The following is a 13376-nucleotide window of genomic DNA, read 5'->3' as shown; positions in this document are numbered from 1 at the left end:
GCCTATGCTCATATGGGTTTACGATTTGACGCAATATATTTATTAATAATTGACTATGATAACCTTATGCCTTCTATAGATATGCATAACGTATTTATTGTCTGTGAAAATGGCCTATAAGCGCACAAGTTTACTTGGCTGCTGGAGAGACTAGTTGAAAACACGTCTCATGCTTGCTCACAGGTGGAAAAAGTACTAAATTTTTGTACTTAAGTAAAAGTATCAATACTGCAATATAGAAATACTCTGTTACAAGTAAAAGTCCAGAATTCAAATTGTGTACATAAAGTATTGATATCAAAATGTAGGCTACTTAAAGTATGAAAGTAGAAAGTATAGCCGACTAACTTAGCAGAATGTCCTGTTTCAAGTTTTCAAATGTATAAAAATATCTACAAGCTCACAATGCCTTGCATGGTGATGCATTGTGAGCTTGTAGATCGGCTACAATTATTTGATGACTTTAGTTACTAGTTACTTTGTAGATTTTGATTATTATTACAAATACTTTAACAACTTCAGCCTTATTTAAACTTTGTCTATTTGCTGTTTATTAATCATGAGTTTCTGTTATCATAACTCTCCTCCTGTCAGTCTGTCACTTATAACAAACCAGCTAGACTGCATAATGGTTACTTTGTCCCGCCCATAAGCCACCCATGCAAGGTCAAGCCTCCGAAAGCACCAGAAATGATAGTAGTCTACACCGGTGGTTCTGCAACCGGATCAGTTATTTCCAATTTTTTTAGCTGTGGAGTCAAACTGTGGAGTCAAAGTAAATGTAATGTCTCAACTCTGAGTCCTACAATTCCAAGTGCTTGTCAGGGTGGGGGGTCCCCAGTTCAAATATGATCATTTTGGGGGGTCCCCAGTTCAAATATGATCATTTTGGGGGGTCCCCATTTCAAATATGATTATTTGGGGGGGTCACAGCCTAAAAAGGTTTAGAACCACTGGTCTACACCAGTGGTCTACAGTGGTTCGTCCAGGTGCCTATAGTTATCTCCACCACATCTGAAAATATGTTGTGTCAGAGACCCCCCATAAGAAAAGATTTGTGTTAAAAATGTTCGAAATTACATTAAAAAAAATATCTAAAGCGCGTTGCACCGAATAGTTTCAATTAGCCATGTATAAAGTGATTAAACTTATTTTGATGCTATATTAACACATTTTGCTGGGGATCCCCTGGAACCTACTCAAGGAACCCTGTGGGTCCCCAGACCCCACTTTGAGAACCACTTCTTTAGGTAATTGACTCAGTTGTTGATATAAGTCACTCACAGGTTGGGTGTCACAGACCCCATGTCACAGACCCCGAAATGACTTTCATATTATAGGCTATGGACCCCCATTTAAAAATGATTCAGTTCAAGGGACCCTGATACAAAAAGATGTTTGTATTTATATTAAATTAAATTGTCTAAATGTCATATTTTTACCTGATGAATAGATAATGGTGATTTTGAAATAAATAACTGTCAATACTACATTATTTGTTAGAATGCCAAACTTGGCACAAACACTGTTCAGGGGTCTGCCTTCAGAATAGTCTACCAGGGGCCACGTTAGGGGCCCCCGGGGCCGGGGCCACAGGCCCACCTTTGCTCCAATCCACACCAAAATTGGCACAAACGCTGTTCAGGGGCCTGCCATGACAATAGTCCCACCAGGAGTCACGTGTTGGGGTCTGCCATGAAAATACATACACCCAAAAACCAAAATTGCACTACAGCAGTGTTTAACACTTCAAATGGCCATAACTCGGGGACCATTGCTCTGATCAGCGCAATATAGGGCTGTTGTATAACATTTTGTTGCAGATTTAACTTTTTCATAGATTTTGTAGGTAGCTCCATAGACGTAATCGACAGCACTATCATCAGTGTTGTGTAAATTAGTGTGTTTTTTTGTTTGTTTACACATTATCTTTCCTATTAATATGTCGTATTCATGTTATGTGTATTTCCAGACATTTAACTACTTAAACCCTCAATACTTTGTAAACTTGGGCTCTGTAATTGGTCTGCTCTTTTTTTCCCCTACACCAAACCTCTCCACGCGCAGATCTACAAGCTCACAACACATCACAGCCTGATGCGTTGTTCCCCCCCAGAATAGGGATGCTAGGGTTCAAGTGGTTAATGTAAAAACATATATTTTTTAGACTTTGATATAGAGGTTTGAGGATTTGAATCTAACATTTTCTTCTGACTTCTTTTCAGATCCTGAATCTTTATTCCAGTGATGGCAGACCACAGAGATTGTCTATTAGATATTTTTGAGGATTTGGATGATAAAGAATTCGGGAAATTCCAATGGCAACTGCGCAACGAGGGCGTCGTTAAAAAAGCCAAGCTGGACAATGCAGACAGGGAGCAAACAATAGATGCAATGGTAGGAACGTATGATGGGGATGAAATTCTGGAAGTCACGAAACTAATTCTGAAGAAGATTTCAAGGAATGATCTAGCACGGAAACTCCCTGGTTCCAATTGAGTTGACCCTTTGGTCGGTTCTCGGCCCCCTCCTCTTCATTATTTACATGTTGCCCCTTGGTCGTGTCATCAGCAGTCATGGAATGTCTTTCCATTGTTATGCTGATGATGACACCCGGCTGCACATTAAAACTGCCCACAGCCCCTCTGCAGCCATGTCATGTCTCACCACCTGTCTTGATGAGATAAAGGCATGGATGAGCAACAACTTCCTTCAGTTAAACAGTAACAAAGCTCTCCTTGGCACACCAGACCAGGTCCAGTCATGCCCCATATCTCATCTCACCTTCGACGGTCAGGTCACGCCTTCTCTTCCTCAGTCACAAACTTTCTAGGCAAGAGCATTCAGAAGCTGCAATACGTACATCCAGAACAGCGCTGCCAGGATAATGAGAGTCCGTAAGCACCACCACATAACACCCATCCTATTCTCACTGCACTGGCTCCCAGTTTCAGCCAGGATCGACTACAAGGTCCTACTAATCACTCATAACTGCATAAACGGACATGCCCCTCCCTACTTACAGAAACTAATTAAACCTCCACAAACTTCCACCCACACCCTCAGATCTGTGAGCAGATTCTTCCTCGATGTGCACCAGGGGGAACCGGGGCCCGGGCCTTCTGCTCGGCAGCACCACGCCTGTGGAACTATCAATTTGAGAGCACCACAGACCCTGGACTCTTAAAAAAAGATTAAAAAATTGCAAGGCATTTTCGTCTTAAATTTTAAAGCCCTGCTTTTAACCTTTTATGATTGATTATGTGTGTTTATAAGCACTTTGGGATTCCCTGTGAATAAAAGTGCAATACAAATTACATTTATTATTATGGTCTTTTTTGCAAACATTTTTGGAGTGACTGTGCATAGAATTGTTTTATAAAAATAAAAAAATACTGTAGAATTTGCAAATGGACATCATACAATGCAAAACTACATTTCATGATCACTTGCATCGGTGTTGTCTTGGTCATTTTTTGTTTAGTTATGCAGTGTGGGGATGGGTGAACGAAACTTTTAGACACAGTTTACCAAATGTATGTATGTAAGACTAATATTTGTCCTTCCATTCACATTTGGGAAAAGGTTGCTTAAACTGTCACTATAAGTGTCCAGCACTATATTTGTTAGGTATTCAATGTCATCAATGGTGTCACTTAACCATGGCTCATGCTGGAGAACCATATGAAGTCCACCTCATCTTCTTCGCTTGAGAACGGGCTTGAGTATAGTCACCAATATAGTGAGATTTGAGCAGGTTTCATTCAAAGAATTGCTGTTAGACAAACTATTTCAGAAATTCAGATTTCACAAAACTCACACACAAAATGCTGAACCCCCTTTGCAAGATAACTATTTGCCATCAAATCTCTTAACTGTTCACAAAATGGAACTTGTGTTTTCATTTGGTACACTGTTGGGTACACACACACACACACACACACACACACACACACACACACACACACACACACACACACACACACATACCATTCATTGAGTACCCACAACTAATCATTTGCTGCACACTGCCAATAGCATTTACAGCACACTGAAGTGTAAAATGTAAAACACAATCATAGAAATGGAACACACCATGTTGACTCTGGAGAATGAGCCATTTCTCCTTTTGTGAAATGACTCAGTGTAGGCCTACTTTTTTCATAGTCAAACATAAAACAGCACACAAATATGCAGCCAAAAAAGTTCTATTTCGGTACATGATTTAGGCATCACGCCTCTGGTTCCTGTCTGGCCAGAGGGCCTCATTTACATCACAGGCAGTGTTCTCCCTGTCCAACCAGCGTCGGAAGAAATGCCTCGAGTGGCGCATGAAGCCCTGACATGCCTCAACACTAACGTCGCCACAGGCCTCCTCCGTGGCCTGGAGCAGTGGGACCCGACTGACCAGCTCATGCAGACCTGAATGTTTAGAGATTTGAATATTTGTGTGTTGTTTGTAGGTTGATGCTTTGAGATTTTAGGTGAGCTGAAGTGTGAGCAACTGAACATTGCCTAATGGCCTTATCATGTGGGGACCCCCTTGGGGGTCCAGACCCACAGGTTGAGAACCACTGACCTATATAAATAGCTATATACACAAATATAAAAAATTAAAAAAAAAGGATTTGACAAGCAATACCAAGTTTTATAGGAACTCCAGTTGGGGAGGATGATACAGTGTTTCAAATATAGAACTTAAAGAAAATAGATTATAATATTATTATAGATTATTACAAACACAAACATTAGACTTCCTAATGTTGGTTACATTTTTAACCTAAAGGCAAGTCCACACCAATGATTTGCAATGCAACTCCTTGTAACTGCTGCTCTTTGCAACTCCTTGCAAAGCTACTTGAAACCATTATCCCCAAATGGCACCAGTCTCGGTGATGGAAGAAGTAGGCTATACTCATTTGTTACTTAAGTACAAGTATCAATACCACAATGTAGAAATACTCTGTTACAAGTAGAAGTCTGGTATTAAAAATGTACTTGCGTAAAAGTACAAAAGTATTGGCATCAAAATGTACTTACAGTACCAAAAGTTGATAAATATTGTGAAAATAACCGATCTACAAACTCAGCCTTGCAACGCTTGTAGATCAGCTATTTTCTTATATTATTTGACAAATTGGCCAATGTTTGACCAGTTTTAATACAGTTTGTTGTTTACTTTTGATATAATGGTCTTTTTTCTTTTCCTCTCTTTTTTAAAGTATTAAAAAGCCCTTATATTGTCACTTAACTGTTATCTGGGGAGTCCCCCACCCTTTTCACTGCTTTTCTCTCTCTCTCTCTCTCTCTCTCTCTCTCTCTCTCTCTCTCTCTCTCTCTCTCTCTCTCTCTCCCTCTCTAGGGACCAGTTCTGAGGTATTTACAATCTGAAAGCTGATGTGAGGATGAACTGGAAGGACTGGATCCAGATGAGATCTACAGCCTATACGTCAAGTGACTGAGCCTCCACATAAAAAGCAGCATTATTTCCGTCTTTGTGTACAGGCTACATACTTTCGCTTTCACTTGTGAACTTTGCTTCTATTCTGCACAACAACAACGACGACGACGCAATTCATCAGGTAGGAGGACAATTACATTTTGCAGAATGCTATGATGACGGATTATATATCTTATTTTATGAGGTAGTGTTAATTTAACACTGATTTACGTTATAAAAATAATAAAAAATCTGGGCAGGTAGGGGCTATTCTCTTCTCTTGTACTTATAAATTTGTTGGCAAACCGAAACTATAGACGACCTTGTTCTGTTTTGTTCTGAACTTTATCAAACTTTGACGTTATATTATTTCTAATTCAAGTTTTGTTTAATTATGCATACATTCAATATAGGCCTATAGATATACAATATTATTCAAACCTCTGTCAAGGCAGCAGGGGAGGGGCGGAAGTTTTTTTTATGGAAAAGTGTCATTTTGTTTTAATTACAGTCTACTTTATTGCTGAAATAGGACTAATGGAAGCCAATTAACACAATTGAATAATTCCCTCTCGACTTATGCGCCTTTTCAGAATGGTTAGATGTCTGCTTAGGGCTTCAAATCAAGGGGACGTTTTCGCAGAAGCTAATTTTCTGCATTCTTGGTTATTGTCGTTTTGCCCCACTATGTGGTATTTATTTATAATAGTCTATAACCTTATGCGTTATGCCTTGTATAATTATGCATTAAGTATTTATTGTCTGTTATTTTATTTTATTTTTTATAAGAAGCAGCTCACTTTGGCTCGTTCTGAATGTTTCATACCTAAAATACACTGCATAATAACACAGTGTAATGTCATGTCCACAATTTAAATACTGACACGCACGACGCACCCTGATTGCCTGATGCGATATAATAGTGAATCACTGCTTGAATAGGCTACATTACTAATGATGAGTTATTCAGCTTTGATAATCTAAGTTGGGCTGTATTAAAAGCCATTTGTGATTAGGTAGAACAACAGCAACACCCACAACTCGCTACAAACTACAAGAAAATATTTGGCAAGTCTTGACAGGGTTTCGTCTTGTCGCTCTCCGTTATCAACTCTCCTCCTGTGACTGTCTAGTCAGGCTGTCACACACATAGCCCAATTTAACCTCCCCCCCCCCCCCCCCCCCCCAACCCCCCCCCCCCCGCTGTATAGCTCCGAGATGAGGTTCCACATTATTAGGTGCCTGCAGTGGTGGAAAAAGTACTCAAATTCTTTACTTACGTAAAAGTACCAATACTGCAATATAAAAATAATCTGTTACAAGTAAAAGTCCAGAATTCAAAATTTACTTGAGTAAAAGTACAAAAGTATTGTATTGGCATCAAAATGTACTTAAAGTATCAAAAGTAAAAGTACAAACATATTTGAAAATAGCAGATCTACAAGCTCACAACGCGTCGCATCGCGACGCGTTGTGAGCTTGTAGATCGGCTATTTTCAAATAGCCTATGTATAAAATATGACTAAAGTGGTTAATGTATGTTTTATAATATAATAATTTATATCCGAAAAGTAACTAGTAACTAAAGTTTTCAAATAATTGTAGTGGAGTAAAAGTACAATATTTGCCTCTGAGATGTAGTGGAGTAGAAGTAAAAGTATTGGAAATTGGAAATACTCAAGTAAAGTACAAATACCTCAAAATTGTACTTAAGTACAGTACTTAAGTAAATGTACTTAGTTACTTTCCACCACTGGGTGCCTGTGGGGGGGGAGATTTGTATGCATTTTGAACTCTTGTGAAATGGATAATGAGTACTTTTACTTTTGGTACTTTAAGTACATTTTGATGCCAACACTGTACTTTTACTCAAGTAAATTTTGAATACCAGACTTTTACTTAAGCACAACATTTGAGTACTTTTCCCACCACTGTGGTGTAGTCTATATGTTACAGGGTGAATGGAGAACCAGGGTGATTGAAGAAGGCTCGCTCGTTTTTACCCACCCAGCAATTCTGTAGAAGAAACACTAGAGGGAGCCACAAGCCAGGCTTGTGCACAAGCACATATGGCCGTGACCACCCACACACACACAGTCACACACACACACACACACATGCGCGCGCACGCACACGCGCTCATGCTTTCAATGGACTGTTAAGATACTTTTATTGTGTTCTGCTGGCTTTTGTTTTAGTTTCTCCCTGACACACACACACACACACACACACACACACACACACACACACACACACACACACACACACACACACACAGTGATCCATGAAAAGAACTATTCTGTCCCTATCGGTTTACAAATCAAACGGCGCTGAGTCGACTAGTGGAGCGTCGGCCGGTCACCGCGGGCACTCGCGCCTGGAGGCGCGAGGGCGCGCCTGGAGGCGCGAGGGGGCGCTTCCTCGGCCTCAAGCTCCACTAAGTCGGCGCGCCGTGCGTGTGAACGCGTGTTCAGCGTTCCCCTCATAGATATTATGGTTCCCCTAGCTTAGCTTCCTGGTTGCTATGTGGGGGGGAACAACAAAAGACAGGTCTCCGTCGGCGCATCAAAGCCCCGCCTCTCCGCGCTCTCCTTCTCCTCCTCGGAGGAGGAGGAGAAGGAGAGAAGGAGAGGACGGGACGGTTTAAAACGCGAGGAGGAGGAGGAGGAGGAGGCTCCTCTTCCTCGCGAGCCTCGCGTAATAACCCCCCGCCTCGCAGCGCCGTCCTCCTCCTCCTCCTCGCGAGCCTCGCTAATAAACCCTGTCTCGAAAAGCCCCGCCTCGCCCCGAAGGAGCCCCGTGCCTAAAAACGAGCGCTCTGTCTTCAATCACCCTGGATCTCCATTCACCCTGTGACATATACATTACTCCACTCACTGTGGTTCTCAAAGTGGGGTCCGGGGACCTTGAGGGGGTTCCAGTCAGGCGGTGTCTAATATATTTCTAATATTTTCTTCTGACTTCTTTTCAGATCCTGAATCTTTATTCCAACACCTTAACCAGTGATGGCAGCGGCAGCCCACAGAGATTGTCTATTAGATGTTTTTGAGGATTTGGATGCTAAAGAATTCGGGAAATTCCAATGGCAACTGCGCAACGAGGGCGTCGTTAAAAAGTCCAAGCTGGATAATGCAGACAGGGAGCTAACGATAGATGCGATGGTAGGAACATATGATGGTGATGAAATTCTGGAGGTCACGAAAAGGATCCTGAAGAAGATCTCAAGGAATGATCTAACGGGGAAACTCGTTACTGGGTCAGATTCTGGATCCAAAGGTAATTGAATGAAATTATATTACATCTTCATATCATATCATATCATATCATATCATATCATATCATATCATATCATATCCCCTAGCTGCGGGGTCAGAATCCAAAGTTAGTCCCTGAGAAGAAACAAATTATCTAATGAGATTAAGATCAAATACTTTCTCTGTCCCTTTGTTTATAGCATATTTCAAACTTTCTAGTTTCATGTTTTTTTTTATCTATTGTAATTTCAACTATGGATGGGACGATATGAAAATTTCATGTCACGATTATTGTGACCAAAAAATAACGATTTATGATATTATCGCGATAATCTAAATATGCTTAAAACTCTTAAAATGACACTTATGTTAACTACTTCTTGAACCCCAGCATCCATAGTCTGGAGTGGAACTTTTGCCAAAAAATAGCCGATCTACAAGCATTGCGACACGTTGTGAGCTTGTAGATCTGCCATTTTTGGCAAAGAGATTTAGAGAGTGAAAAAAAGACTGTATCAAGTACGTTCTTTACAGGTGCTTTTTTTACCAATTCTAGAGGGTTTAAGTGGTACCGGATATGCAGCCCGGCAAAGGTGAATTGATCCCAGTGTATGAAAGAGGACAATTTCACGTTAAATTTAAATCTCTGCGATGTATACGATTATTGTGAGTGTGTTTTATCACGATAAACGATAATAACGATTATCATCCCATCCCTAATTTCAACACTATGGGAGTAATTTATACTAACTGAGCACACCTAGATTAGTACTTATTAGTGCTCATGAAGTAATTGAGGCATGGATTGAATTAGGTCCTGTCTGTGCAGCAAATATAATAATAATAATATAATAAGTTAAAAAAAATGTCATAGATGTACTAATAAAATGAACCCCATCTTGTCTTCAAGGCCCTGCTGCAACTCGGCCAAATGTGACAGTGCGAACTGACGGCGCCAAGAGGCTGAAGGAAGTGAGGGAGGGCTTCATTGAAGGGTGCTCACAGGCCAACCTGAATGCTCTGCTGGACAAGCTTCTGACCAGGGATATTATCAATGATGATGAAATGGAGGAATGCAAAATGGTTCAGCTCAGGAAAGAGAAAGCACGTCAGGTTATTGACATGGTGAAGGTAAAGGGAGACAAGCCCTGTTCAGACATGATTGACATCATTCGTCAGCTGGACCTAAACCTTTATCAAAACATAGGTTTGTAGTGAGTCTACCCATGTGAAAGAAAAGGGAACTACAACAAACAACAAACAAACAAACAAACAAACATACAAGTAATTCCGACCATTAGAATATATAGGAGTTTGCATGTTCTCCCCGTGTCTCCTAGAGTAGTTAATACCCTCACAAAAACATGTAGTAATCCTGGTCACTATACTGCCTCCCCCTGGTCAGCCGGGGCGCCTGATGGAGGGGAAGGGAACTGGTTGGAATAACGTGTTCCTTCCACGCGCTACGTCCAACCAGGGAAACTCTCCCCTGTCAGGTGACAAGAAGGTCAGTTGGCTCTCATGCATTGAAGGAGGCATGAGCTCGGCCCTGGCCTCCCTAGGCTGGTGGGGGGGGTGTAGTGCCCAGGATCACTTAGCAAATTGGCACCGGGTGAAAAAAGGGTTACAAAATCGAGGGATAAAATAAAAAAATAATATATAGGTGAACTATTAGTTGCGATAGAGAGAGAGAGACAGACAGACAGACAGACAGACAGACAGACAGACAGACAGACAGACAGACAGACAGACAGACAGACAGACAGACAGACAGATACTTTAATTTTGTGCATTATCTTTTGTTTACTAAATTGTAATTTGTATATATCATACAAATATGCATTTCCTGTTCTCTGACTTCACTGCCATAGTCTTGGTCACTGCACAGTAATTTGTTGTCTTAAATGTAATAAAACTTTGTTATACTTTTGGTTTGGTTTGCTATTTTTATTTTTAAGGTAACAAAAAACAAATAGCTTGTTTTGCATTGTTTGAGATGGGTGCATTATACCTTTAGACACAGTTTAACAAATGTATTTATGACTTGTCCTTCCGGTCACATTTGAGAAAGTATTTGGGTTTTACCCTTTGTACATAACGTGCTTAACCTGTCACTACACCAGGTATTCTGCCTGGGAATGTGCAGTAGAATGGGTGTCAACAACAATGGTCACTTAAAGGTAGGGTAAGTGATTTACTTTGGTTCAAATAAGTGTTAAATATCTCTATATTCTGATAGTATTCATTGCTATAGAGTGTTTGTTCAGTAAAAGGAGTATCCCATGTCTCTCCAGCTCTTTATTAAACAGAAAATGCATTTTCAGTGCTCTCTCCTGATTGGCTTAAATGTTGTCACTTACCTGAAAATGTACTATATTCTGTTTACGCGATGCGAAGAGACACCTGTGACCAAACAAACGCTCTGTATCAATGATTACTATCAGAATATAGCACTTTAACCTTTTTAACAAAAAACTAAAAATTACCAAAAAATATCACTTACCCTACCTTTAACCGTGGTTCAGGATGGATAATAATATTAAGGCCATGCACCTCATTGGAGAACTGACTTGACAGGTGTCTTCAGAAATAAAACAGGAAGAAGATGACTGAATACAAATAGAAATATTAGTCACAGAGAGTGTATTCAGGTAAATACTATCAAAGAAACTGAAAATATGTTTTACATGTTGGCACTGCAATTATATCACACATTATTAAATAGAGTACAGTCAATCATCATGTAGACCTATCTGGGCTTCAAATGTTGAAATGAGGCAACTGCAAAAAAAATCATCCTAATCGTCAAGAAATATATGAATCAATCCTACGTAAGGTTGGTCCAAGAAGACATTATACAGATAACCTCAATCAATGAAGACATTTTTATTAGAAAATATATCCAATAAAAAAATATACATCATGTAAAGGCCTATTATTAAAGCAATCGTACAAATTAGGGACTCGAGTTGGGCCTGTGCTTCAAATATAGAAGTTAAGAGACTATTGGTCCTATGAGGAAAATAGCTACACAAACATTAGAACCAAGGCAAGAAATAACGTGTCATAATAAACAACAATGGTATCACCGTAATATGAAGAAAGTTAAAACAGAGCATCACATTAAGTTGTTAACAATCTGGGAACCTATTGTCAAAAAAAAGGTTAAAAAACAGCGCTCTCTGCTGTTTCTTTTGAGAGATTAAGTTAAATGAATGAATGCTGATCTATAGAGGGTTTTCAACTTATAGAAGTGGTTCTCAAACCTCTTCATGTCAAGGATCCCTAAATTGATATTTATTTTGCCCTACGGACACCCATACGATTTATGTTGTTAATTGTTTTGCAGCTTGTAGATCGGCTATTTTCAAAGAACCGAATTATAAAATAGTGTTAAAGTGGTTAAACTGATTTTGATGCTATATTAAGTCATTTTGCTAGGGACCCGCTGGAACCCCATCAAGGACCCTTGAGAACCACTGGCCTATAGTGTCTAGTCTGCTTCTACATGCAGAGTTGCATGTTCTTTGATAATAAAGCCTAGCCTAGGCTGGAAACGTGTCATGATTGGAATACTTGAAGTGTACTGCAAAAGTAGCAAGCAGCACCATTTCCGCTTTGAGTAGCCTAATCGTGACTTATATCTCCGAATTCTGAAGGTGAGGGTATTTTCTTTCAGGGTGAGACGGACGTTTCGGCCCACAGGCCTTCCTAAGCGCTGAGGAAGGCCTGTGGTCCGAAACGTCCGTCTTATGAGCTGCTGCTGGGGGTAAAAGACTGAAATAAACAAGAAATCCTAAATGGATCTAAGTCAGTGCTGGTATTCCTTTCTAAGAAACAGTTTGTGGCTGCCATAATAGGTTGTAATTTGTTATATTTTTGATTCTCTATTGTAATATAATTTATTTGCCCTAATCTTTCTAGTTGTGTTGATCGAGCCGGAACGCTTTATAAGGTGTGGTTTCATGGAGACCCACGAGTGTGTTACACAATACACTTCCGCTCACTAAGGAGCGTCTTGGTTGAGCGTGTGTGCAACGGAACAAGTTGTGCGTTGCAGTTGTCGGCCATGGATTCCCACTCATTCCCAGTGGTGGACAGTCACGGAGTAAATGTACTTGAGTACTGTACTTAAGTACAGATTCTGAGGATCTCTACTTTACTTGAGTATTAGATTTTTTAAATACTTATTAGTCTTACTTGAGTACATTTCCAAGACAAATATTTAACTTTTACTCGATTATTTCTAGGAAGGCTGTAAAGTACTTTTAGGTTGTTCTGTTTCTTTTTTCTTCCCTAAAATGCTCTCACACTACCCGTGTTCCTGGCTTCCTCCTCCGCTCGCCTCTTACATCTTGTATGGGTGTAGGAGTAAAAGTATTTAGTTCTGGTTCCTCAGTCATTTTTTATAGGTGTTTCTGCACTCTGAAGGCGTAGTGGTTCTACAATCAATAGAGTTACTTCTCTGAAACAAGAGTTAGTTATCAGGTCTGTGATGGCCACATATTTATTTTCAGCAAGCTTCATTCTGCAAACATGAAGGACTACACACAACCGGTTAAATGACACACTGTTTATTGCAAGTTTGGTGATGAAGTTACGGACTGGAGTGTACATCCATTAAGTTATATTTTGTCAAGGCCAAGTTGTTCTATCAGGAGCTATTTCATTTGTATTTAAGT

The 13376-nt window shown here is 40.0% G+C and overlaps 1 protein-coding gene and 1 long non-coding RNA gene across 2 annotated transcripts in view; both read left to right on the top strand.

Annotated features, from left to right (window-relative positions):
* LOC308098947 overlaps positions 1–3454 on the top strand; it is a 3818-nt gene extending 364 nt beyond the window's left edge. The window contains exon 2 of the long non-coding RNA XR_013934332.1: positions 2226–3454. This is a non-coding gene — a long non-coding RNA (uncharacterized lncRNA). The remainder of the gene's footprint in view (positions 1–2225) is intronic.
* A 1911-nt stretch (positions 3455–5365) lies between these two features.
* On the top strand, positions 5366–10625 carry LOC308099164 (uncharacterized protein). The gene is made up of 3 exons (XM_080447786.1): positions 5366–5582; positions 8412–8716; positions 9605–10625. The coding sequence occupies exons 2-3, from the start codon at positions 8446–8448 to the stop codon at positions 9907–9909; spliced, it is 576 nt and encodes a 191-aa protein (XP_080303912.1). The 5' UTR covers positions 5366–5582; positions 8412–8445; the 3' UTR covers positions 9910–10625.
* Positions 10626–13376: the final 2751 nt, after the last annotated feature.

The sequence above is a fragment of the Gymnoscopelus braueri genome (genome assembly GCF_963280865.1).
Source record: "Gymnoscopelus braueri genome assembly, chromosome: 13".
In the NCBI taxonomy this organism is placed as follows: Eukaryota; Metazoa; Chordata; class Actinopteri; order Myctophiformes; family Myctophidae; genus Gymnoscopelus; species Gymnoscopelus braueri.
The sequence above is the reverse complement of the archived record's forward strand: the minus strand, read 5'-3'. Positions and strand labels throughout refer to the sequence as shown.

What these genes read in the sequence shown, in the direction of transcription:
- LOC308099164 (XM_080447786.1), top strand. Translation starts at nt 8,446, where the DNA reads ATGGCAGCGGCAGCCCACAGAGATTGTCTATTAGATGTTTTTGAGGAT. An exon ending in GTCAGATTCTGGATCCAAAG is followed by an intron (nt 8,717 to 9,604) that starts GTAATTGAATGA and finishes CTTGTCTTCAAG; the next exon opens with GCCCTGCTGCAACTCGGCCA.